The sequence below is a fragment of the Ambystoma mexicanum genome, chromosome 1q, assembly GCF_040938575.1.
Source record: "Ambystoma mexicanum isolate Mex_15411 chromosome 1q, UKY_AmexF1_1, whole genome shotgun sequence".
In the NCBI taxonomy this organism is placed as follows: Eukaryota; Metazoa; Chordata; class Amphibia; order Caudata; family Ambystomatidae; genus Ambystoma; species Ambystoma mexicanum.
Window position 1 is genome coordinate 1,043,546,119 of NC_090922.1, and position 26,346 is coordinate 1,043,572,464.

A 26,346-nucleotide genomic window follows, 5' to 3' on the forward strand; every position below is an offset into this window, starting at 1 on the left:
GATAATAAGTGGGATGAGTGGAGATGAACACTGGGTGAAGCTGATATCCGAAGGAGAAAGATTACCCACTACAATTGGGAATAATAGAGTGCAAGAATATTCAGGTGCCAAGACCTCTCGAGCACCGACTTTGGAAAACCAAGGGAAAACAAATAGTAAGTGGAAAAGTCCCATAAGCGAATGGAATGTACTGATAAAAGGAATAACTAGAAGCTATTTGAAGATCATGTACTAACAAGGACCTGCTGGAAAACATCTCAGGAGAAGGGAGCTATTCACCTGGCCTTTAGTTATTCAGTATACATGGTAGGTAGGGTAAGCATAGACTAGTTTTTGGAAGGAGGACAGACTTTTGCTTTGGACTTTAACACAGACTAGTATACACTCTTGTTTAGCTAGGTAGGGAAACCCTTAGATTAGGGAAAGTAAGGCATTTTCCTTATTATTTATTAAGACTTCTTGACGTGGCAAACCCTAGTCTGTCTCCTTCTTCTGACCTATAACAAGTCCCAGACTTCTCAGGCATTGAATTTAAATCCATTTTGGAAAGCCACATAGTGGCAGTGTCACAATACCAATTGGATGCGAGTGATGACTCAACAATGAGATTGAGGGCTAGTCCTAACCACACAGAAGTGTTCAAAATAAAGTTTTGCTTAATTGTATCATTAGAGTCCATCTTTTGTCATTGAGTCCATCAAATGCAAATGCATGCAGCACCCCGGCTAAAGCAGGTTTTATCCACCAAGTTGCTGAATGTATAGAAGGCTAGGCAGTGTTTCATTATTAAAGAGCACATTCCTACTGTAGTTCATTTTGCTTATAATAGTTCGAACAAATGCAGTTTTGCAACGGGAAACTAGTAGTTTAGAAAATCATGGTTGATAACTAACTGATTGAAAATGTTGCTTGATAAATTGAAAACGAAGTGTGTTGGAACTCTGAAATGTGGCATGGCTAGTTACAAGTGCTTTCATCAGTTCATGCTACCAAAACCATGGATAAATCTGCACTTTCACATTACAATACCAATGGAGCACTGCCGATCCCGTTTCAATGAGAAACGAGCATTGGCAATGCCAACAGTTTGGGCTTTTGTGTAGGCATCTGAAAGGCATTTGCCAGGCATTGCCGTAGTGGTATTAACTGGCCTTAATGGTGAGAGTACCTGGCCGTATAATTCCAGTGCTTGGCAAATGTCTAATACTAATACACAAGCCAAAACTGTTTGTGTTTATAAATCAAGTGGCTGGAGGCAGACCTTGTTAAGACATCTTTATTATACCAGCTTTGACGGCTCCTATTAAGTCATTAACTCTCAGATGACTGCCTCGAAAAAACACGGCTGTCGCTTCGAGCACAAAGTTTGATATCAAGGCTTGAATTAGCTAGCTCATAGAGATCCCAGGAGGATGTGTTTTGGGCGGGCGGGGGCAGGAAGTGGGTGGGAATGGGTATAGGGATTGGCATGGCCACGGGCAGTAAATGGGTGGGAAAATAACCAAATAACACCTAAAAATGTTGTTTCCCTCCTCCGTATGCCATGTCTCTTTAGCTGTTCTCTAATGCAATCCTTTTGGCATATAGATCTAATAGCCAAAACTATAAATGTGTAACTAGGTGAAACATTTCTAATTGCAAGCTTCTAGTGACTGGTTCCCTGGCATGACTGATGGCTCTCCACAAGCACACCATTTCTTTATCAGCAAGGGTGAATCCTCAATCACCGATTGCTGGTGCAAGGGTCGAAATAAACATTTGATGAGCAGGAACTAAAAACAGTTCCTGTCCATCAGTAAGTAGAAGACACCTCTTGGAAATGAGGAGCTAATCGAAAGCAAAGATCAAATCCAGCTTTCACACAAGGTACACACATGAACTGAAACCATAAGGGAATGTATGTAATGGAAAGAAGTCTTCCTAATATGTCCTAATGCTACTTCTATACACATTCCCAAAGACGGAGTTATTGTCATAGGCAAGAGTAGCCCTTGTTTGCTGTTCGCGTCAACCTAACTTGGCTCTTCTAGCTTACAGGGTAGAGCTAAATGGCTTTGAAATACAGCGTGTTTACAGGCATCCAGAAGACTGGTGCACTTGTTCCTTTCTGTGCACCGTGCCAGGGGAAACAATCCCAGCAGGAAATGATGGCACAGGTTGTTTAAATCAAAGTATTTTTTTGAAGAATTGGCAGAAAGAAATGTGTTTTTTTTAAAAAAAACATTTTTTTAAATTAAATGCACACTGAAGTTGCAACATTTTCCTCTACTTTTCGCTAAAAATCGCATCGATGTTGAAAGGGACCTTTGAACATGTAAAATTTAGTGCAGGCATTTTCAGTTGTAAATTGCCTGTATACCAACTGTAGTCCTTTCATACACCTCTATTAACAAGCACTCTAGAAAGGTGTCCTTTTTGTCATGTAAACGTGACCATGTACATCATTTGTATCGTTTTCGGGGCTGATTGTAGGAGTGGTTGTGAGTATAGCGTGTCATAACGTAAAATGCTTAACAGATGTAGACGGGATCGAAATTAAGATTGGAAAAGCAGGAGCTAAAAGCAGCTTCTGGGTCTCCAGCATCAATCTGTGACCAGCAGCTACCCCTGGGGTACAAGCAACTAGAAAATAGCATTCTGAAAATCTAACTTCCACATAAGATGAAAACCTATCATTTTGCTCATTATTCACCAACCCTTCTGCTTTAAATATCCTATAGACATGTCCGAAGGTTTATTTATAGATTTCCCCAAATGGACAGGATTATATTCCTATAGGTTTGTTTCTTTGGCATCAGTTAGCCTGGGGAGCCAAAATTAGCTCCCGGTAGCAGCTGTTGGTATCAAGCCAACAGGGCTCTTCTAGGCTGCAAGGAGGAGCTGCAGGACTCCCAGCCCCCCTTAATTTCGAACCCTGGTGTACTTGTCTACACTTTAGGAATATCGAACACTTGTGAATCCTTCTAGCATGCATGAACATTACCGGGTCTGTGTGGTCCGTAATTATGGCATTTATAGGCCCCTCATACACTCACCATGTTAAGCTCTCGCACTACCATATGTTCCTGGTCTAGTAGAATAAGGTGTTCGGAAATCCCGTCATGTTTTCATTTTTGTTTGTACTGCTTGATTGAATATTGTGGCGCGTAACGAGTGTCCCGACTTGCAAGCTGATTACAGCAAACATGTCTGCGTTTGCTAGTTCAACAGTTGCACAAATCATCTGATGCAGGGCGAGCAGGTATACTGGGGCCATGCAATTATAGTACCATACAGTCATTTGGACTGGGCTGGTGCAAGTGGAATCTGAACGAGTAAAGTGGATGGAGGCAGTGATACCAGCAACCATTTGCCTGATTCCAGAATGGTTAGGCTTTGTTGAAATTACAGCTCACCAATTACATATAGGCTTCCGAAGAATCCAACTCATTTTGAAGATCTGGGAAAAACGAGGTCCATTTAACTGGATCAATAATTAAGTCAACCAAGCAAATTGATACATGTTACACGGTATGCACGGAAGAAGCAATTGTGAGCAAGTAGCTGGATCCAGTAGAATCAGTGTATACATGGTAGACTGGAATTTATGCTAGAGCAACATCTAGTATTTTTATTTTTGGATAGTTGTAATGCATTTACCTCTAGTAAGTATTCGGTCAACCACCATCATTTTCTTACTAAACACATTTTTAATTCTGCAAAAAGCCTCAATATTTATTGGTATGTTCAATAGTTATGTCCATGTTTAATTGCACAATGCTTTGTGGTCCAAGATTAAGTATTGTATTTTTTTTTAACCACAGAAAGGGCAATTGCACGGCATGAGGTCCGAGAAATCGAACAGCGTCACTTAATGGATGGCCCACGACAGGAGAACACGTTGTTTGAAGATGAGGATGTGGTGATAATTTATAATAGAGTACCTAAGACTGCAAGTACATCATTTACCAATATCGCGTATGACCTGTGTTCAAAAAACAAGTACCACGTTCTTCATATAAATACGACAAAAAATAATCCTGTAATGTCATTGCAAGACCAGGTAAGACGCATGTGAATTGTCCCTTTTTGTCTTGTAGCGTGATGTTTTTTTTTTTTTTAATGTAACAATAGTCGTTTGGTGTGAAGATGAAAAACGTAGGTTCGACGAGTTTAGAAAGTGTAATACATTGATAACGTGTGTTTTTTCAGTACTTTCCACCTTTTTACCCCCTCCAAAATGTCTTCGTAAACCTCATATAAGGTTCATTTGTTAATTTGCATTTTTGTTTCAATAGAACCTTTTACACCGACGATACTCTTCCAATTATTCTTCCAGTTCTTTTCTTTCTGCTCTAGCAATCCCAAGGTCTGTAAATATCCTATGTTTCTACTGGGTCGGGTAACCCAGTCTTGATTTCTTGAGGAAGGACCTGAGTGGCCTTGAACTAGCAACTAAAACATGAGTTGGCTCAATTAAGGAATCCTCCCTGCCAGATAACAAGTTTCCTTTGGCGTTTCATAAAGATAAGAAATCAGCCTGTACTTTGATAGTCTGCAACTCCCTTCCTTGCCAACCATCTATGGTAAATGGGTTCTCTAGGAGCTTTAGATTGGATAGGAAATAGTCGTGCCCTAACAAGTCACAAAACAATATTTGAGGGTGCAGCCTAAGCAGTGTCTGGTGCTGCCTGGCGTTGTCTGAGAATCGCAAATAGCCAAGGATCTTTTGAAAGACCTTTTGGCCTATGATCCGGAAGAGTTTTCTACTAGATGAGGCCAAGATATTCATACCTAGTATGAAAGGCGGTAACCTCCTATATTTTAGAAGATGTGAGTGTGTGTTAAATATAATATAATTTGACAAAAAGAATATTATTCAAATATACAAAACGAAAGTAAATAATACAGGTTCTAATCCTACAGTTCTTTTGAAGAAAATGCATGATTCTGTTGTATTCATTATTTTTATGGAATCATTCTAATGACAAGACTTCAGTGCTTTGTAGAATGTTTTATTTGGGCAACATCTAATTCGGGGGAATTGTCCACCCACCCCAAATCCAGCGTGCACATTCTTTATTTAATAAAATTCTTTTTTATGAACATGGGATCCCCAATTCAACAATATTTACCGAAAACCTGCCTCCCCTTTTGGGACGAGAAACAGTGTTGCACAGTTGTTTTTTATTAACAAAATAGAAATAATTGAATCAGTTAAAAAATATAAACACATTATGCCTCTATGCAATTCCAGCGTCAATGAAGAATGATCAGGACACTGGTCCCATCACTTTTCTATCCTGCGCTTACATGAATGTGGAATTTTGAAGCACACGCATCACCATATGCACATTTGATTTATCCTGAGTGCACATCCACCATACGTTGAACAGTGTATGAAGGCTTGGGATAACATTGTAATTATATAGGAACCCAAATTAAATGAGAGCATCTCTACTTCTTATTCATTGAAAGTTAAAACGCCCCCCCCACACTAAACGGACAAATCAGAATTTCAAACCGCGTTGTAGAAAACTCAATTAAGACAAGCTTCTTAACATTCTCGCATGTGAATCACTTAGAAAATAACTGTTGGCTAGATTTCCTTCAATAGTGCTTCTTTTGCATTGCCATGTAAACGTGTACATTTCTCATTTGCAATGGATAACTTAAAGGTGGGAAAATGGGTAGCGGTTGATCACCCTTAGCCCTTTGTCTTGAATGGTTCCGTGCCAGTAGCAGAACTCTGCTGTGTGATTTAACCATGAAATGACTTTGATTACCTTGTTTTTCTAGGTATGTACTCAGTGAAATATCCTTTTGACAAATGGAAGTTGTAAATGGGGAGCATTTGTTTTTATTTCCCAGCCCTGTTTCTGGGGACAAGGCTATTGTCGAGCTTCGAAGCCATTGTTCACACTTTCCTCATTGGAAAGCAAGCCATACCTCTTCCTGTTGCTGTAGCTAGGGGAAGGAATGCCTTTTGGCCCTTTAGTCCTATCTATGTTGGTTTAATATACATATTCAGGGGGTAATTCATAGAATTCGGTGCACAAGGGGCGCACGCGGCTGGCACACTGTGCGCGTGCAGCAGTCTGCGCCAGCCGCGTGCGCCAAAACCCATTTCAGCGCACAGCCTATTCATGGATTTTAACATCCATAACCAGCCGTGGCGCAGAGTGGCGCAGCGACCCTGCAACAGCGCCAGTTACACCCCCAACCCCGCCCGTGCACCATGAACAGCGCACAAATCCAGTACATGGTGCAAAGGTCAGTGGACCAGCATACAGGCCCCCAACCACGAAAACACGTGTAAAACTCCCAGCGCACCCCTCAGAATACACGTAACCCTCTCGCGCTAGTGAAATCGCATGTAAAACTCCCTGCGCCCCCCTCAGAATACATGTTCCCCGCTTGTGCCAGGCAAATAGCGTGGAAAAAGTCCCCCCCCTGTGGTGTGGGCTGCCTGTGGGGCATGGCCAGGGTGGATCGGCTGCCTGTGAGGCATGTGGAGGGTGGATGGGCAGCCTGCGTGAATTTTGGGGGTGCGCGGGATGTATTACACGCGATAGGCCTTGGGCGAGCGTGGTACGTGTATTTGTGGGGTACGCAGGGAGTTTCACACGCGATAGGCCTTGGGCGAGCGTGGTACGTGTATTTGTGGGGTACGCGGGGAGTTTCACACGCGATAGGCCTTGGGCGAGCGTGCTACGTGTATTTGTGGGGTACGCGGGGAGTTTCACACACGATAGGACTTGGGTGAGCGTGGTACGTGTATTTGTGGGGTACGCAGGGAGTTTCACACGTGATTTGTCACTGTGGGTCCTCTCTGGTGTGCCCCCTCCCCAGGCCCTGCAGGCAGCCCACATCACAGGGGACTACCTTACACCCCTGGCCATGCCCCGCAGGCAGCCCATCGCCCCTGGCCATGCCCCGCAGGCAGCCCATCGCCCCTGGCCATGCCCCGCAGGCAGCCCATCCACCCTGGGCATGCCCCCCAGGCAGCCCACATGGCACCATGTGCTTGTGAGCCCCAACACATGTCCCACCCAGCATTGACGGGCATCTGCCAGCAGGCCCCGACTCATGACCCCCCCCCCACCCCCCAACACGTCATCACGATCCGCAATCCTGGCCCTTATGGCCACCCAAATCCCACCCTATGCCACCCCAGTCCAAACACCCAACCAAGTATTCCATCCACCCCACATTGAAATCCCCATTACATAATATATCTCAAATGGCAAGTATGCACTTCAAAACATGTCAGTCACACACACACACACAATGGGTGCAAGTGAATGAGAAAACCCACATCGTGACATGCATGAAACCAATGAGAGAATACCACACAATTGAAGTATGAAACCAAAATGTATTAAATACAAAATCAGTGGAATAAAAGAAAATCACACAAGAGAAAATAATAACAAACAAAAGGCTGGATGTCCAAAAAAAAGAAAAAAAACATATCAATGCAGAATCCAAATGAAAATGGCTACAAAGTGTTCGTCCATTAAACCAAATCCAAAGGAGAAAAAAAGAGAAATCCATTGCTCTGTGGAAAAAAAAAAGAATGAAGTCAAATCCAGTCTTCAACTATATACAATGTACAAATCCAGGGTCCATGAGCCCAACAATTCAAAGGAAACCTACAAAAAACCCTACCTAATAAACTATATACAAAAGGTGGGGCATAGTCCAAGTGCCCCAAATGAAAGAAAGGAAACCTAACACTAATTAACTATATACAATGGCGGCGGGCAAGTCCTACGGCTCACTTTTTGATTTCCCGGGCCAGGGCATCTTCGAACTCCTGTTCTACGTCCTGTAGGCGGGCCTGTTCCATGGCCCCGAGGTTTCGCAGGGATAATGCCATGTCCTCCTCCAACTCCCTGCGAATTGCCTTGAGACACTCAGCCCGCCTCAGCACCCTGCGCATGGAGTTCTTCGCCCTGACCATAGTGAGCCGTGCCTCTTCCGCCCGCCGCCGCTCCGCATCTATCTGCTGGCCCAACCGCTGCCACACGGAAGACACTTCCAATCCAGGGTCCTCCTGCCCTCCGGCTGATGCCTGCCCCACTGATGTTGATGGCCCCGAGCCATCATCGCTCCCAGCTTGAGCCTGCTGCTGCCGTGCATGTGCCCTGCCTGTTGTTGCCTGCACGTCCTCCTCCTGCTGGGGTTCAGTTGTTGGGGTGGCCACCCTTGCTGGACCTCCGACTCCCGACTGTGGCAGGGATGTGTCCTCCACCAGCCTGGCCGCTGGGTCAGGGGCAGCTCCACAGGGTTCCCAGGTGATACTTGGGCAGGAAGATGGCATGGAGGAAAACTGGTGCATAGGGGGTTCAGTTTAGGAGGGGGTCGGTAAAAGCTCCAGCACTCGGAGGAACCCAGCACTGGTGACACGTCCTAGTAGGTCGACGTGGTCTGCGAGGCATCCGAAGTGACGTGCATTGTCCTCAAGAGAACCCTGCACGTCATTCCAAATGTCATGCACACGCAACGCCACCCCAGCCAGGACAGGCTCAACACGGTCCCGGATTGCCATGTCAGCAGGGAGAGGAAGGCCAGTTGTTGTGCGCCTATCCCCTCCCTGAAAACAGGTCTGGACAAAGGCATCCCTGCTGGTGCCAGATGATGCAGTCCCAAGATCGGGACAGGATTACATACAGGCACCTCCGCGGCCGCCTGTGCTTCTTCCTGTCCCTGCCCCTGGACTGCACTACTGGTACCAGTGGAATCCCCCCTCCAGACCCTGTGTGTGTCCCTTCCACGGCCGCCTCCTCAACCAAACCCTCCACCAACCTGGATGACTCTGTGCCATCTTACTCCACAGGCCCCTGTGGGGTCTCAGCTGCCCCTTCTTCTGCCGAGGAGTCGACCTCCACCTCTTGAACCTACCCTCGGTTGCGGACGCGGCACCAGACCCCTCACTCCCCAACGAGATGACAACATGGGAGGGGGGCTGGGCCTTGCGTCTCCGGCTGGCGGTGGGTTCCCTGCTGCTGTGCTCCACAGCACCGTCTCCGCCCTCTTCATCAGTTGACGCTGCAGACAGGGAGAGACAGAACACATGCATCAGGGCACTGTACAATGGTCTGATACACACATGACAGTTGGGCATGAGTGGCAGTCTCAAACTTCACACATGGCATCACACTCCCCAACACACACCATTTGAACCCACACACATGCGCAAATCAACAGGAATGTTGCAACAGGCAGCACCCTCCATACACATACAACAGCATGAGCATCCGAAGGTGAGGCTGACGTCACATGTATGTCACCAGACATACATGCATCTGTACATCTCCACCACCTGTCGCAGTGAAATCATCGGCATCCATGTCACATCTGCCAATCAACCTCCTAGATGTCGGTGTCACATGCATCCATGGTGTATCACAATGGCACACATGTCAAATACACACACGCACATGTGCACCGTGCACATACGTGAAGGTGGAACCAGCATACATACACATAAATTAACACATGTGTGCACTGACACATGCATTTGGGCACCATGCATTTGAACACATACACCATTGATGTGCCTCACACATGACTGGACTCACATGCGGCAGACTCATGTCTCTGTACATACATATCCATGCATGGGCCTTCCAAGACATATGTGCAACCTGCGCACTCCTGCCACACCTCAACATGCACAGTGTCCAATCAGTATGCATGGACACTTACCGCTTGACTCCGGACGGGTCTGCCTCTGAAGGATCTGGAGGTGGAGCGCTGGGTGTATGCGTTCCAGGACCCTCATCTGGATGTTGGTAAGGCGGACCCGGCGACCCTCTGCATGCTTTGCCTTTAAGAGGCGCCAGGCCTTGCTGAGGGTCCTGGACCTGAAGTCCTCCCAGCGCTTCCGTACGTGTTGCATGTCGCTGGCTGCCACCCCCTCCATGGTGATGGCAGCCACAATGTCCTTCCAGATCCTGTTCCGTCCTTCATTGTCGGCACGTGAACTTCCAAGGAGGGCATCATAATGCCCCAGGACTTGCTCCACCAGGATACCAACTTCTGCTGCACTGAAGCTGGTAGCCCTCTGCCTCTCTGGCTGGGAGTTGCCAGTGGTGCCAGATGGTGGTGTCGGACATGGAAACTCCCGAGGCAGGTGTGGGTGGGCAACTGGGTCCTGGGGCTGTGCTGTGGAGCGATGGAATACCAGTCGGAAGTCTTCTGTTCCAGCAGGGGTGGTCACAGCAGCTGGACCCCTGCAGATGGCTGACGTGCAGGCACCAAATAGCAGGGCACGTGGCCAGCAGGCAGGCAGCAGCAGATGGCAGGTGGGAGCGTGCTCGGAGATCTGGGGGGCAGGCAAATGGCCTTCTGGGCAGGTGTGAGGTCTTCCGTGTGTTGTTGCATGGCCAGCTTGATACGAAGTGATTTGGCACGTGAAAAAACCATGTCCGCGTGTAATTCGAGGAAAGGCCCTTAGTGCGTAATCGCGTCTGTGACGTAACGCGCAAGGGCGTTTCCCTCAACACGGTGCATGTTGATTGTTCACGTGGAAAAAATGCACGTCCGGGTGTCACTGCATGTAACTGGAGGAAAGGCCCTCAGCGCGTAAGTAACGTGGCATGTGTGCGCTGGGTTAAAAGGTACATGTAGTACGCCATTTTCTTGTACGTGATTTTTGTGGAGAGCGAGCGGGTGATTCTTGTACTTCTTGTCATTTCACACGCGATTCCTTCACAACGGTTCCAGTTTGTACTCCTTGTATACTCAGACGGCGTTCAATTCTTCTTTTGGCGGGGGTTTTGCCAAAGTGCACACGCGTGTCTTTTTCACGTTCTTTTTCCAGGCAGACGGTGTGTTGCGCACGTATTTTTCAACTGTGGTTGCCCCCATGTGCCGCATACCGATTCAGAGGTCATTGTAGCCTACGTGTATCATGCGTACGCTTGTTTTTGCGTTTCTGGGTGCCACATCGTAGTGCGGGTTCTCTATTTATGCACGTGGGCTACCAGGGGTCGCGTGCACGTAAAATTTTGTTTTGGGTGTGCCTGAGCATTGCGTGACCCGTCATCTTCCTCCAGGGGTCACAGACAGCCTTGCTAGAGCACTAGGGTACATATTGCATCTAGTACCCTACCCCCTTCACCCTGATTGCCCAGGACAATTGTTTACTGCACCTCCCATTCGCACAACATCATCAGTGGCATGGTTGGGAGGCGACCAAGCAGTAAGGGAGGCATAAGTGGCCAACCTCCAAGAGGTGGGCGCGGTAGGGCACGTGGCCAGGATGTGCAGGGTGGCCCAAGAGGCCAGTGTGTGGAGGAACAATCAGGGACACCTATGCCCCCTACTGGGTCGGGGAGATGCAGCTGACACCATCCCAGCTCAGGTCTTGTTAACCTGGCCCATATTGTCAACTGAACCGGCACAGGGTGACTCGCAGGCTGACTTCCGTGTCACCAAGTCAAAGCCACGTGTGGCGGTGAATGTTGCTGTCACCAGGCCACGTGGATCTGGGGCAGCAATGTCATCTGCTGCCCCCAGTAGCCAGGGTGAGGAGGCTGCAGGGGCAGCTGCAGCTCAATCCACCCCAGCTCTGAGTCTCACAGCCGGGACAGTGTTGGTCCAAGTCCATCACACCGAGGTTGGTCCTGCCAACATCACCCTGCAGCCAATGCCTGCAGTGAGACCTTTGGTTATCGTGCCTTTGGCTACTTCCATTGCCCAGTCCACCTGCGCTTCAGCCCCTACCAACCAGAGCGGCGTGAGCCACTCATGGTCCGCACCACCTTCCAAGAGGAAGAAGGGTGCTCTTGCGGTACAGGCTGGGACCCCAGACACAGCTACTTACTCCGGTACGTCAAGGAAGCGTAGTTTCAATGATGCAGAACTAGACGCAGTTGTGGGCTACGTGTCGACCCATGGCCGCAAAATGCTGGTGACTGCAGGGTGCAAGACTACGATTGCTCAACGTAGGGCCCACTGGCAGTGCATCGCGGACCACATTAGTTCCTTGGTTTTGTGAGGCGCACAGTTGATTGCTCTAAGCGGTGGAATGACCTGAAACGCAGAGCAAAGAACAAGCTGGCTTCCAATCATGTCTCTACTCTGGTGACTGGCAGTGGGTCTCCACCAGAGGTGGAAGTACTCACAGAACATAAGTCTATCGCTGGAGGCTTTATCACAGAGGATCAGTTCCAAGGCGTGGGAGACCTAGCAGATCTTGAGGCAATGTCCGGTGAGTGGCCATGCATGTGTGTGCAAACCATGTGTATGTTGCTTGGGTGATGTGTTCTGATTGAGTGCCAGGTGAGGCTGTGTAGTCATGACTGCTATGGGTCACCTATGTGGTGCCTCCAAACCATACCCCGGCCTTGGGTTTGGGTTTTTCAAGTATCCCTTCTGACCGCAGTAGACAATTTGCACCAGATTACTGCACTTGCCCTTCAACTGCCATCTTGCCACAGCATTGTTCATACTGTTTTCCTGTTCATTCTGCCTGATTGATGTAATCCTTAGCATTTTTACCACACATTTCTGTGCCGTTCTGCCCCAAATGTAACATACTTCAGACATAGATTACACCCCACAATGGCCCACATTTGTTACCTTATTATGGGAATGATTTCACCAATCAGGCTGATTGTGTGCAGGCCATGTGTAGGTGCACATTACTCAATCACTTCGGGGCCCTGTTTGAATGTTCAACATGACAATTGTCTTCTGGCATGTCGAAGTGACCAACCATTGATGTATCCATGTGCCTGCCATCACTGCATCAGTGAACACTGGCTTTGTTGCAGTGTGTGGCACATGCGTGTTTTGTCACACTATTTTGCATGTTCAATTTCATGATGTCCATCTCACATGGATGGGTTACAGTACTGATTTGCTACCATCCTTGTCAAATCTGTCATGGCTATGCTACGTGCATCTGTGTGCTGGCATGTGTCATGCATGTGGATTGTCCATGCCACTCACAGGCTAATGTGTGATGCCAGTGCTATCCAGCATGCAGCACATGTTGCTTTTCCATCTTTGAGTCCTCAGTGTCTGCTTTTTGCCTCCCCTTCCAACTCATTGCCAGTGCATGCATGCCAGAGTTATTGTCCTCTGTGACATGTGTCATTTATGTACTGGATGTCTGACTCATGCTTATGTGTGTGGGCTATGGTGCTCATGCCTGTTTTAATTACTTTTCGTTTCTGTTTTTGCAGGTGATGAGGCACTTGATGCTGTTGAGGAGGAGGAGATGGCGCAGAGGCGGGATTACTCGCAGCCACAACCGGGCACCAGTTGAGGACATGGGGTGGTGGTGGTTGAAAACCCATTACCCCTACAGACCATACTGTCCATGGGTGTTTCTGGGTATGCCTCCGGAGACCTCTATGAATCGGGTGCTGAATCAGACATTGAGACATATGTCCCGTCGCAGGTGAGTGTTTCTGGCAGGGATGCTGTTCTGTCCAACCCACCTGCACTGGGGGTATACCCCTCTATGGGGCATTCAGTGTTGGAAAGTCTGCCTGTGGCGGTTACGGATGCAGGGTCACACTCCACAATATTTGCTCCTGTTCCTGGGCCAGCAGATCAAAGGAGGAATGCAGTCCTGCAGCTTCAGGCAGTGCCAGCACAGCAAGGTGCACATCACCTTGCCCTTAACAGGTGTGGTGCCCGTGCGCCACCAGGCAATACTGTGTGGGAGAACTCCATGTACACTATAGCAGCACAACAGGGAGCATCGTGTGAGAAGATGGCTCAGGCCGTGGATAGGGTGGCCACTTCCATTCTCCCCCTTGAAAGGCAGGGGGAGCTCCAGCAGCAGGCAACAGAGTCCATTTGCCACTCACACAGGGAGGACCTGTTGGCGTCCGACAGGGAACGACGGGCTGGACTGGAGACTCTGTGCACAGCCATATCTGCAGAGTCACCGGCCCACAGGGATGCCCTGAGGTTAGAACACAGGTCTCTCAGAGATACTCTGTGTGAACTTGAGGTGTCCCGGAGTACAAGGTCAGAACAGCAGCTGGAGCAGCTGACACGCACACTCTCAGCTGAGCTCCAGGCAACCCGTCAGGAGATCCAGGCATCACGCGAGGCCATGCAGGCAGAAATGCGTGCTACCCGTGAGGTGCTGCATGGGAATCTCCATAGCCTCATCCTGCAGAACCAGACCTTTCACACCTGCATGCTTGCTGCCATGGAGGAGCATGCCAGGGCTTAGCGTGGTCTGCCTCCCATATTGCGCCCACCTTCTGATGTAGCACCAGAGGGTGATGACAGTGACAGCAGTTCTCCCACTGTAGCGTAGCCGTGCAGGCCATGAGCCCATGGAGTTTTTTTGTTTTTCTTTTTTTTTCTCAACATCCACGCATGTGGGTGTTGGGGTGCACCGTGTACCTCGTCCCTCCTAGGTGGCCTCCCCGCAACCCCTAGTCCACACATGGCCATTTTTGATAATTATTTTTTTTTGTTTGGTTTTTTGACATTTCATTCCGATTTGCTAAATGAAAATAGTATTCAATTCATTTATCTTTATTTCTTATTTTTTTCTATTTTTTTTATTTATTTTATTTTCCATCTTGATTTCTTATTTTCATTTTCATACATTTATATTTATTTGGTTATGCTTTTGATTTTTACTTTCCTATTTGAATTTGTTTGTTTTACTTTACATTTACTTTTGCTTTTTCTGTTTCATTTGCATTTACATTTTTGTTCATAACCATTTTCTTTGCGATTGTCAATTAATGTTACAGTGTGTTGCTTTGTGTGACTCCTGTAGGCATCCACTGTGTATTCCAGCTGGGCACATGCAGGCTTGTCCTGTCTTTGGGTTAGAAACTTGGGTTCCTGACACACACACCCCTCCTGCTTCCCCTTTCCATGGGCTCGCAAAGGGTGTGACCAAGTGACAGTAACTTACACAGAGACATTGGGCTCCCATAAGTTGTGTGGGCAGTCTGTAGTCCAATCTGTGTATACATCCCTAGTGGGGATTGTTGTTCATTTCTCCACTGCATGGTGGATTTATATATGGTTTTACATCCAGGACTTCTTCCTTATATACATGTAGCTTGTTTAATATCTTAACAAGCCCATCTCCTTTGCAGATGCAGTTTGTTAGGTAGAATCCTGTGCAGTGCCCTTAGGGACCACTACACACAATTATGACTACAGGTGGCAATACAAGTTTTACCTTTGGTACAAGCCTGCACTACTATGTCAGAGTGGTAGCAGTGGCGGAGCAGCCAGGCCTATCTCAAGAGTATATGAGCAGTAACAGATTACACAAAGGGACCACAATTACTGTGACTCGAGCAATCACTGACTCAAGGTTTCAGGTAAAAAATATAAGTACATTTATTTTTTAAACCATTAATTATAAACACAACACTTCTATTAAACTCAAATAAAAACCACACGTTAAATATACCACAACTAACCAATTCACTTTGTACAGTAAGTCTCAAGGTAAGTACCCTGTGTTTGAATGAACCGGTGTTACGAACAAAACACGTTACCGTGAATATGATTGCGATCACTTTTTGACAGTTCGGTCTACTAAATAAACACGTATCCGTGACATGAAATGCGACTGGAGAGAAAACACACTTAGCACCTGAGATACCCAGAGGGAGTTTGAGGCAAAAATCACAGGCAATATTTTGGTTAGGCAGGCAGAACAGAATCAAGAAACACTCAGAGACAGGAGTTAAAAAGTCAAAGGGCCGGAGCCAGGGTCGAAAGACACCGGGGTCTGTTGCCGAAGATCACAGTCACAATTCAATGTAGCCAAAAGTATTTCGATATTGTCAATGTTCGGAAGCAAAAGTTATAAGAAGGAGGGAATACAAGGGCAAGCCTTGGAAAATGAAGAAAAGGGATTCACCCAGTTTCCTCAAGTAGAACACAGAACCTTGTTCCAATGGTGTAGCTGGTGCCCTGGCAGTTGTTCCTGTTGGCTTCCCACAGACCCACGATTCCTGGAGCTTCATTGTGAAGGACGACGTCTGAAGGGGGTCTGCACCACACAGGGATGAAGCCGTCAGCAGCGACGAGGAATGAAAGGTGCGTTCCTTAAAAACAGGAGAGGATGTTCAGGTGGCTATCCAGACCACAACAGCAGTGTGCAGCGATTTGGACCAAGGAAGAGGATCCTCTGGCTGTAGAAGGTGAGTTGGTTATCCCCACCAGGCTCGAGGGAAGAAGACTCCGGACTGGATCTTCTCTAAGTCGTTGAAGGGAATATAGCTCAGGACTGCAGCAGGGCTTCACCGGGATGGGGTAGTTGCAGAAGCCGTTGTTCTCTCTGCTTCTCTTCAGTTGCTTGTAGTTCCAGTGGTGACTCTTTGACTTCTAGCCCAAGAGACCTGCCTTTTATGCGAAAAACCCTCATTCACACATCCTGGCTGTCCATCACCCAGCAGGGGGGTTGTCCAGCCCGGACAACTACCCTGGCCAATCATGACAAAGTGTGACTTGGGTTTCCTAGGATACCCTGTGCAGGGGGTGACTACACCCCTCCCTCACATTCAGCCCACCTAGACACCCAGGCGCCTTGAGGAGGGCTTCTGAGCAGAAGCCCGCCAAAAGACAGTGAACAAAGAAGGCGAACCTAGTTTACCGCATAAAGTAAAACACAAGAAGGACTTTAACAAAAAGAAATGGCGAATAAACCCAACCAGAGCCAAAACAAAGATGATTTGGTCAAGCGGGTTTATGTTCGAGGCTAATATAATAGCCAAGAACAGTACCACGTTTATCTAATATAATCGCGGTAGAAAAGTTAGGGTAGATACCACTGCCACCAACCAAGTCTAAATGTTAAAAGAGCGAAACAATGCTCTAAGAGGTACAGATAAAAAGGGATACAAATTAACCCTTAATGGTAACTTTACCCTTTTCTGGGGGACGGTAGTCGCCTCCGAAATGGAGTCGAGGGAAGTCTCAAAGACAACCATGTGCTACGGCACTGAAGGTGCTGTGTGACCCACAAAAAGAAGAGGGCTACTGAAGTGGTGTACTTCAGAGTCCACAATCACAAAAGTAGGTAGAAACACATAGCAAAAACACAGGTAAGAGTGGGGAAAAGCCCTCACTCTTACCAAGTGGAGAATAAAATAGACTCTAGAAGTCCAGCAAAGCTAGGGACTAGGTGAGGGAAATTAGCCATAGATGAGAATCCCCCCTACACAGTTCATGTTGTATGCAGTACACTGCCACATTTGCCCACCAGCAACACTCTGCAGTTGGAAGGGGTCGATGTGCTGCCTTAGTCAGGTTGTGACACTTGCACTACTTTCATTTTTTACTGTCATATGTTGCCACTGTTGGATCCTGTACTAATGTTTTGTCTTGCTGGTGAGTATTTGTTCATGTGTGTTGTTTTTGTATTCATTACTGAGAGGAAATTGTCTCTGGCCTGTTTCCATTTGGGACAGTGCACTTTGTGGCACATGCGTCATGTGTTGTGCATTCATTTGGTTGCTTTCACATTGCATGCCATGCCATGCCATGGTGTGGTGGGTATCTGAGATGGGGAGGGGTTGGGTGACATGCCACTATTTGGATGTAGTATTTTGCAAGGGGGTAGTCCTTCATGCTGCATTAATGTGTGCCTTTTACTGACACAGCATTGGGTGTCTTTAAGTAGCTAGGGATGCACACAATGTAGCACTTCCAGGTGAACAATCTCAGGGTGGTATGGTTGTGACAGTTCACTGTCCCTTTTGCCATCATCATCGATTGTCAGCTGGTATGTGCCAGGCCTGTGTGCACTCCGCAGGGGTGGGATTTTAGGTGAAGTAATTTGCTGCAAGCTGGGTACGGGCTGCCTCACCACGTGCCCTTTCACCTTCCATGCTTAGCGGTTGTGCATGTGGTTGGGGATGTGGGGGCACCACCATGTCCACTGGCACGCCCCGCCGGGTTGCAACATTGTGCAGGACAGATGCTGCCACTATGATCCTGCACACTACTGGGGGTGCATATAGCGGCTGCCCACCAGCGCGGTCAAGGGAGCGAAAGCGTGACTTGAGCACTCCGAATGTGCGCTCCACTATGCCCCGGGTTGCAATATGGGTTGTGTTGTATCTTACCTCGGGTGGTGTGGTGGGGTTCCGAATTGGTGTCATCATGTCGGTGCACAGAGGGTAGGCACAGTCCCCTGGGGAGGTGATAATGTTTGTCATTAGTGGGGTTTTCACATTTCTCAGTGTCTGCCATGCATGCATGTGCAGAGCCATTTATACTCCCCAATTAGCCATGTGTCGCCATGCCGCCCAGCTTCCAGGTCGCGGTTTAGGGGTGACATTCTGAATATGAAACTATCATGGCTGGACCCTGGATAGTAGGCATATACTGAGGTGATGATTTCCTTGGCATCACATACAACCTGCACGTTGATGGAATGCCAGTGCTTGCGGTTTCGATAGATGTGCTCAGTGGCTCTGGGAGGACATAGAGCCACATGAGTGTTCTGGGCATGTATATGTGCCAGTGGACTGAGGGGCGTGCAGTCATGATGGCCAACACCTGGTGTAGGCAGCGTGACTGCGTGGCCTGTGAGACACCCCCAACTATGGCACTTGTCTGCTGTAATGACCCAGTAGCCAAGAAGTGCAGTACATTGAGCACCTTTTCCAAGGGGCTCAGTGCTTGGGAGCACAAGGTGGGTGATGTGAGGTCCTCCTCCCACTCCCTGACCAGTTCTAGGAATATTAGTGGTGGAAACCTGTACCTCCCATACACCTGGTCATCAGGCATCCCAAAAAGGCTGGTCCTGGGTTAAAAAATGCGGGGCCTGACTATCATCCTCCTCCTCCTCCTCCTCCTCCTCCTCCTCGTTCTCCTCCTCCTGCGGTGTCCCACAACCACTGCTGTGAGGAACGGTATATTCATCGTAGCGTATGAGCTTGTTTGTTGTTTGCGCGCACTTTTATGCTGCGCAGGGCCTGCTTCCTGCTGGCGTACGTGTTTCCGGATTAGCGTGTCTTTTTGGGCCCGCACAGCTTTCCCCTGTTCGATTCCATGAATACGAGCTGTTAGCGCGCTTGTGGGCGTTGCGAGCATTTCCCTCCCGTACTTCCCCCGTAACGCCTGCATTTTCACGCGTTGTTCCCCATTCCGCGTGTTACGCCCCATGTTCCACCCACTTTTCTTGTGTGCGCTACATGATGTGCGCTTTCCCTGTACGCGTCGCGCATGCCGTTTAGTGACGTGTGCGCCCGCGTGCCCCACCCACGCATTCGGCGCACATCCAAGGTTTTACAAGTGCAGCGCATTCCATGAATCAATGAACGGCTGCGTGCGCAGCGTTGGCACACGTGCGCTGCGATTTTCACACTTGCGCTCCCCTTTTCGGAGCACATTTATTCCATGAATTACCCTGTCAGTATTTAAAAGTAATTTTGTCACCCTTGTTTTCACATTTCCACAAAACAGGGCAACATTTTAATATTTTATTTGCAATCAAAGTCCTTGTTAATGTTTTACATTTTTGAGTATTTGTAGGTTTTGTAATGCTGATTCTTAATCTTGTAAGACAATAAAGAGAAGATTCTTCCATGCAACTGAAAAGATTTAGTTTGTGCCTGTCTTTTACTTTGGACATATGCTCTTGTAGATGGGCTGCTAACCTCTCACATTTCCTTGCATGTGTCTTTTTCTGATGCTGTGCGCAGGCTGCAGCTCACATTTAGATTTTTAAATGTAAACATTTGCTTTGCATCCTTTTCTTCGGTGTATATTTCCCTACAACATATGTTGCAAAAATCAAACCAGGTATTCTCGATTATATTTTTTAATTTTGAGTGTAATCAAACTCCAAATGTCTGATCCTGACAATGTGATTCTAAACATGCCTGATAGTTACGCCTGCTGGCGACTGGCAGTATTGTCACTCATCTCTTCAATGGATTTTAGCAAGGTGAAAACAGTTTGAGAGCCCTGGAAGAGCCCCCACTCGCTAGCCCCAGCCCCTTGAAGCCCTGCATTCTCCTTTACCTATTTGCTCTTGTTGTGAACTATCTTTTTTTTTAAATCTCTATCAGAATTTTCTTTAACATAGAGCAAACAAACAGGCGCAGTAAGCATCTGGTCAATAAAATGACATAATGTAGTCAACAAAACATAGAAGTCTTTTTTTTTTTTTTCCCTACTGCTTTTCGTTTCTACTGAGAACATCCCTTTATTCATCTTCCCCCAGCACACAGTCTAAGGAAGACGGTTACAGAACATTGATCTGAGTTAAAGGGCACAAGAGTCCAGCTGGAGCACAACCATGCATATTCAATATCCAAGTTCCATTACATTCCCTTCTGTCCCCTTTGGGGGGGGGGGGGGGGGGGGAGTTCAGCTCTGAAGAGGAGTGCAATTCATTTATCAGTTGGCTGCAATCCACCACTACGACCACCACCATCGGGTCTCGGGTTTGTTGCAGGACATCTAGTGCTGCCATCCCCCACCTACTGAAACCTTCAATCCACTGCGTCAAGGACGGACCCCAGGGTTTCTTCCATGCTATGGCCAACCTCCTTTTGGCCAGTGCTAACATGAATTGGACCAGTCGCTTCCGTATTGCATAGCACTTCCCGCTTGCCATAAACATACTTTTGTGACGCATTCAAAACTAGAACCCAATAATCTGTAAATCATTTATACTACTGCATGCCAGAAGTCTGCAATCACCAAGAATCCCCACATCATGTGCCAGATCCCTGCTAGCCCAGCCCTGCTTCTCGGACAATCTGCACTCAAAGTATGGTTCATACCGTGTAGTTTCACGGGAGTTACATATAACCTATGCAGGACATTGATCTGTATCAATTGAAATCTGGCATTTCTGTAGACCTTTTGGATCTGTTCCCACATTACCCCCAGTCTACTTCCAAGATCTGCTGCCCCGCGTCTCTTTCCCACTTGGCTTTAACTGATAGCTCCTCCCTGGGATACAGCTCACCTGTTGTCTGATAAATTCGAGAAATCCTGGCCCTCCCCTGCCCCTGCATCAGCAGCACTTGCATTAATGGATTTATTTGTAGCGGGTTCCTCCAGGGGGTTCGGCCATATTCTTGCTAAGCGATTAACCATTGCCCCATAGGCTAGGAACTGCCCTCTAGGGATCTCATATCACTGACTCCATTTCTCCAACGGTATCACCTGCCCTCCTTCAAACAAAGTCCACCCCTTCTCCATAAACCCCCAGGAACCCCATTCTTTCTACACCTGACCAGAATCTGCACTCCACGGTAGGTCTGCGCTATAGAGTCCCAATGCCTGCTTACTTGTCAGAAATGTTTCCGAATTTCCTGTACTACCTGGAAAACATTTGACCCCCCAATAAACCCGACAGCAGCTCCCCTCCAGTATCTGCCCACTTCAGCACCGCCTGCAGCTGTGCTCTCATAAAATATTGCTCGTAATTCGGTAAATTGAGACCCCCTTCCTGAAGTGAATGTTGTAGTGTTGCCAGTGAGACCCTTCTTCCCGAATTCCACAGCAATTCCCCAACCCGTTCATCCAACATCTTGAAGACCTTTATGATGATCTATATGATGTTGGTCAAATAATACAGGCGTCTTGGGAGAATTGCCATTCTGCATAGAGCTACTCTGCCCATCGATAATAGTAATTTCTCCCGAGTCCCCTATCCTAGAGAGTGCTCTACCTGTATTATGTACAAAAGTCTCTTCTATACTGTGCAAGATCTGAATGCCTAGCGTAAGGAACTCATGGTGGCAACAGAAAAGGCAGACACAAGTGATAACCTTTCAAGGGTGTTTATTAAACTGGATGAATGGGTGGGAAAAATGCCTAAGCTAAAGCTAAGATGGGAGCAAGCTACGACCATCAAATAATAAAGCAGTCCTAGTGGCGTCTTGTCAAATAAAAAGGGCCTATACTAAAAAAAATAAACTATTGCCAATCCTTACCACTAAGTTACAAAAAGAGTGTGGGATAATGTTCACCAGAAAAGAAAGAAGTGTTCACACAATGATAAGCCAGAATGGTATGGCTGGGGTCTGCCGTCCCCATGTTTTAAGCACAGGACAAGGTGGGACTTCTGAGCACAGCGCACAATATCAGGACTTTGAGGGGCCAAGTCTCTTGTCTGCAAAATTTAGCGCCTGCTGGACCAAAATAACAAACAAACAAAAGTTCATTCAGTGATCTTTCACCGTGCTGATTGCTCTTCGCCACTTGGATCTCCCTCCGCCGGGCTTAGATCTTTTTTGCAATTTGGGCCTCCCTCCGTTGGGTTCACTATGGCCTTTGACTCATCACACAATCTTCTTGGGTGCATCAGATCTCACCCCGATTCGCAGACATCCCTTAACCGGGTTCCCATTTGCCAATTTCACAGTTCACTTTGTTTTATCACATTCGGGATTTACTTTCTTAGCTTTTCCCATGGCTTCCCTTCGTCGGGTTCACTTAGCCACCATTAACGCAGTTCATGAGTTTCTAAACACAGTTCATGTTTTACTTAATATTTTCGGAAAGTGTGGTTCGATTTCCCTAGCTTTAGCTTGGCATCCCTCCGTCGGGTTTACACTTGCCTTAATTCGCTATGTTATTTTTGGAAAGCGCGGTTTCCCCTTCCCCCTAGCTTTTCTTTGGCGTCGCTCTGTCGGGTTTACATATGCCTTAGGCTCGCGTTCAGTATTTTCTCAGGAAGCGAAGGGGTTTCCCCTTCCCCTAGCTTTTCTCTCGTTGATGGGTCAGACTTTCGGTTGTACATGTTTACATTGTTTGTGACCTTTGTAGGACCACCCTGACCCTTATTCCTCCCTCTCTTGGGACTTCTGGGACTTGTAGTTTCACCACAAAACAAAGGGGCCAGCCAGAGTCCTTCAACTTAGCACTCCTGCAGCACCTGACAACTCTGCACCTGGCCCTTTTCTCACGGACAGTACCACGTACCTCCCCGCCTGTGCTATCCGTGCGGAAGGCCCCTGTGCACCGTTGACACCGGTCACACCACACACCAGCTATACTTCCCGGTCTTGTAATTACTTTATCGGAGGCTTCACGGTTCTGAGTTAACAAAGGGCTTGCCGCTTTTCTCCTCCTCTTGAACTGCTGGTCTGGAATAGTTGTACCCTTTTGCGTTCGGCCTTGCTTGTGTGCTTTCGTGCTCCACCTTTTATCCCTGTGGGGGAAGGTAAAGGGCCGTCGGGTGTGTGTGATTTTGGTCCATGTCCTGACTCTGCCTCACCCTTATGTTGTGAGATGTCGGATAAACGGCTCTGATGTTAGTCTGTTGTCTTTCTCTGTGGAAGAACGTGTTTGTGTCGGGAAAAGGGGGCATGGGGTAGAGCTGCTCGATGCCCTATGGGGTAGGATGGGGAAAAGGTGTTATATGGAATTTGTAAGAAACTCATGGTGGCAACAGTAAAGACACATGTGATCACAGTTCAAAGGTGTTTATTAAACTGTATAGGTAGGTTGGAAAAATGCTTAATCTAAACTTGAATCTAAGCAGGGAGCAAACTTCGACCATCAAATAATAATAAGGCAGTCTTAATGGTGACTTTGTCAAATAAAAAGGGCCTATACTAAGAAAAACCTATTGCCAATCCTTTCGCTAAATACAAAAGAAGTATGGGATAATGTTCCTGAGAAAGAGGGAAGTGTTCACAAAAATAAGTCAGGATGGAGTAATTGGGGTCTCTCTTCCCCACGTTTTAATCACAGGATAAGGTAGGATTCTGGAGCACAGCACAGGCTCGAGCTTTCCCAGCACGAGCCAACAGTTTTGCTCTCAGCAATCGGGGCATTCGGTGGTTGTCTTTGCTGAAAAAAGTCTATGGCCTCCGAGGACCTGAAGGGTTTCAAAATAATAAACCACATTTCTGTATGTACGATGGGTGATGTCTTGGATCCCCCTCTTCCGGGCTCAGATCTACTAAACGTTCTTAGCAATATCAGGACCTTCGATAGTTGGGTTTCTCACTTCCGAGGGATTGACAGATTAAAAAATAACAAACAAAAGATTAACAAAAATTTCTAAAGTTCTTCTCCGTTTGTACTTTGGTGATAGCTCTTCACCCCTGGGCCCCCCTCTTCCGGGCTCAGACCCCTCTCGAATATCAGCTTTCCTCTGTTGGGTTCCCTCTGGTATGCATTTTAAAGACTTTCTCTGTTGCACTTTTCTCTGTTGCATTTACTGGCCGGTTGGTGTTGGCTTCTCACCCTTGGATCCCCCTCTTCTGGGCTTAGATCCCACTGTACTGTTTGCCTCCCTCTGTCGGGTTCACTACGGTTTCTCAAAACAATCTCTTCAGTGACATTTATGAATCTTAATGTCTTTTTAAACAGTTCACTGTAGACATCCCTTTGCCGGGTTCACTCTTGCCAACATTGTCAATCGCACCTTTTTTCATTCAGTTCTTACGACGCAGGATTCACTTCCCTTAGCAATCCTCTGTCGGCCAAAGACTTCCGCCTGTACAGAAGATTTTACTAGACCCCTGAATGACCACTTTGACCCCTTTCTCGAGCCACTCCCAAGGCATTCTGGTAACGGTAGTTTCAACCATCTGGTAATCGCCCGGAGTTTCTTTTTTTAAATGTTTTTATTTTTTTATTTGATTTAGTTGTTATACAACTTTACAAATATATATATTAAAAAAAAGAAATCATATTACATAAATGATCACACACTTAAAAATGACAAGTATACACACAATTACACATCTCCATTATAAAAATAGATATGTGATACAGATAGTCAACATTGCTCCAGCCACACATTCGATCAAAGGCCAATCAAGCCGATTATCTTTTTTTCTCCTCTAAAATACCTATTTTTGTCAAATGGCGAATCATAGCAAGATTCAAAGATATTCTTCCGGCATCACACATCATAACCCATATTATATCTACATGGATAATATTTTTAAAAGTTTTCAAAATATTCATGTCTAAGGACACAAAGGTTTTTACATTTTAACATAACATGTTTTAGAGTTTCTAGTTCATTTGTTTCACAAAACCCGCAGGTGTTACTCATAGTCAGGCTAATTTTTTCTGAACTTCTCTGACTGGAACCAAATTAAATCTAAATCTCATTATGTCAACACGATATTGTATGCTGGGATGCTTTTCTATATATTTCGGTATTTGATTTCGATGTTTAGGTGGGAAGTGTCCTCGAGCAAACCATTTGTACTTCTGACCCCTATTTCTTGTTTCTATCCAATCGGACAGCCATAATTTCTTTGGCCTCACAGGGTTCTCAGATATTAAAGTAACATTAATACCATCTTTTTTCATGTGTTCTCTACATTTTCCCTCCGATAAGCTAATCATGCTTGTTCCTTCTATGCCTAGAGATTTATTTATAATGCTGATAACCGTATTTTTATAATGCTCAACTTGTTTGCATTTCACATACAACATGAATGAATTCCATTTGACATATGCCTCAAGCGAAGTAAGTCCTAATTCGTGGCGCATTGTAGCCATCGGGAAACGTTTGGGCAGATTCAATAATGTCTTCTAATAAAGACCTTCCAAAAATGTCCAATCAGGTCCTTTACTAGCTATCATGCAAGTGGCACCATATGTGATAGTCAGGATAATTTTTAGTTTATAATAGATTATTATGGATTTGCTTGAGAATCTGCCATATTTGTGTTGAATTAATTTGGCTTGCGAATTCAACATTCCCATTTTAGTTTTCAGTTCTTCTCTATGAAGTTTCAGCTTTATTTTCAGTGATGCGTATTCCTAAATATTTATATTGTTTCACTAAAGAAACAGATTCTGTACCGATTTTCCAGAGGTTCGCTAATTTGTTTTTATTTTATGAACTCTGTTATTAGTTAAAACAAGTATCTTAATTTTGCTTGAATTTATGATGAGGTTCTTGTCTTTCGCATTCTGTTCTAGAGCATGTAGTAATCCTGATCTATGATCAAAAGATCATCGGCGTATAATAAATATTGCACCACAGTTTGATTAAGATGGGGTGGAAAGGATCTAATTTCGTTTAGTTAAGATGGTATATATCGAATATAAAAATTGAAAAGAGTGGCCGCTAACAAACATCCTTGTTTCAATTCAAAGTTGGTTTTTATTCCTTTGGTTAGCAGCCCCACTCTGTTCAATTTAACTGTGACTGTTGTGCCCGTATATAGTTGTTTAATTCTGTTCAGTAATGATGGCGGGCAACCAGCCAAACGTAACCTTTTCCAAAGCAAAATTCTATCAACCGTGTCAAACACCTGCTTATAATCCACAAACACTATATATATTGGAGTCTTATTAGTCAAGGCTTGATATTTTACAGCCTGGATATTGTGAAGATTTGGTTATGTTCCCACACCTTTTATAAATCCAGCTTGCTTATTGTCTAATAAGTTGTTTATTTTA

At 46.4% G+C, this 26,346-nt stretch overlaps 1 protein-coding gene across 2 annotated transcripts in view; it reads left to right on the top strand.

The window, feature by feature from the left end:
* HS2ST1 (heparan sulfate 2-O-sulfotransferase 1) overlaps positions 1-26,346 on the top strand; it is a 523,976-nt gene that overhangs the window by 317,130 nt on the left and 180,500 nt on the right. For both annotated transcript variants that reach the window (XM_069641735.1, XM_069641736.1), the window contains exon 2: positions 3,804-4,042. In XM_069641735.1, the coding sequence (XP_069497836.1) occupies positions 3,804-4,042 (239 nt within the window). The remainder of the gene's footprint in view (positions 1-3,803; positions 4,043-26,346) is intronic.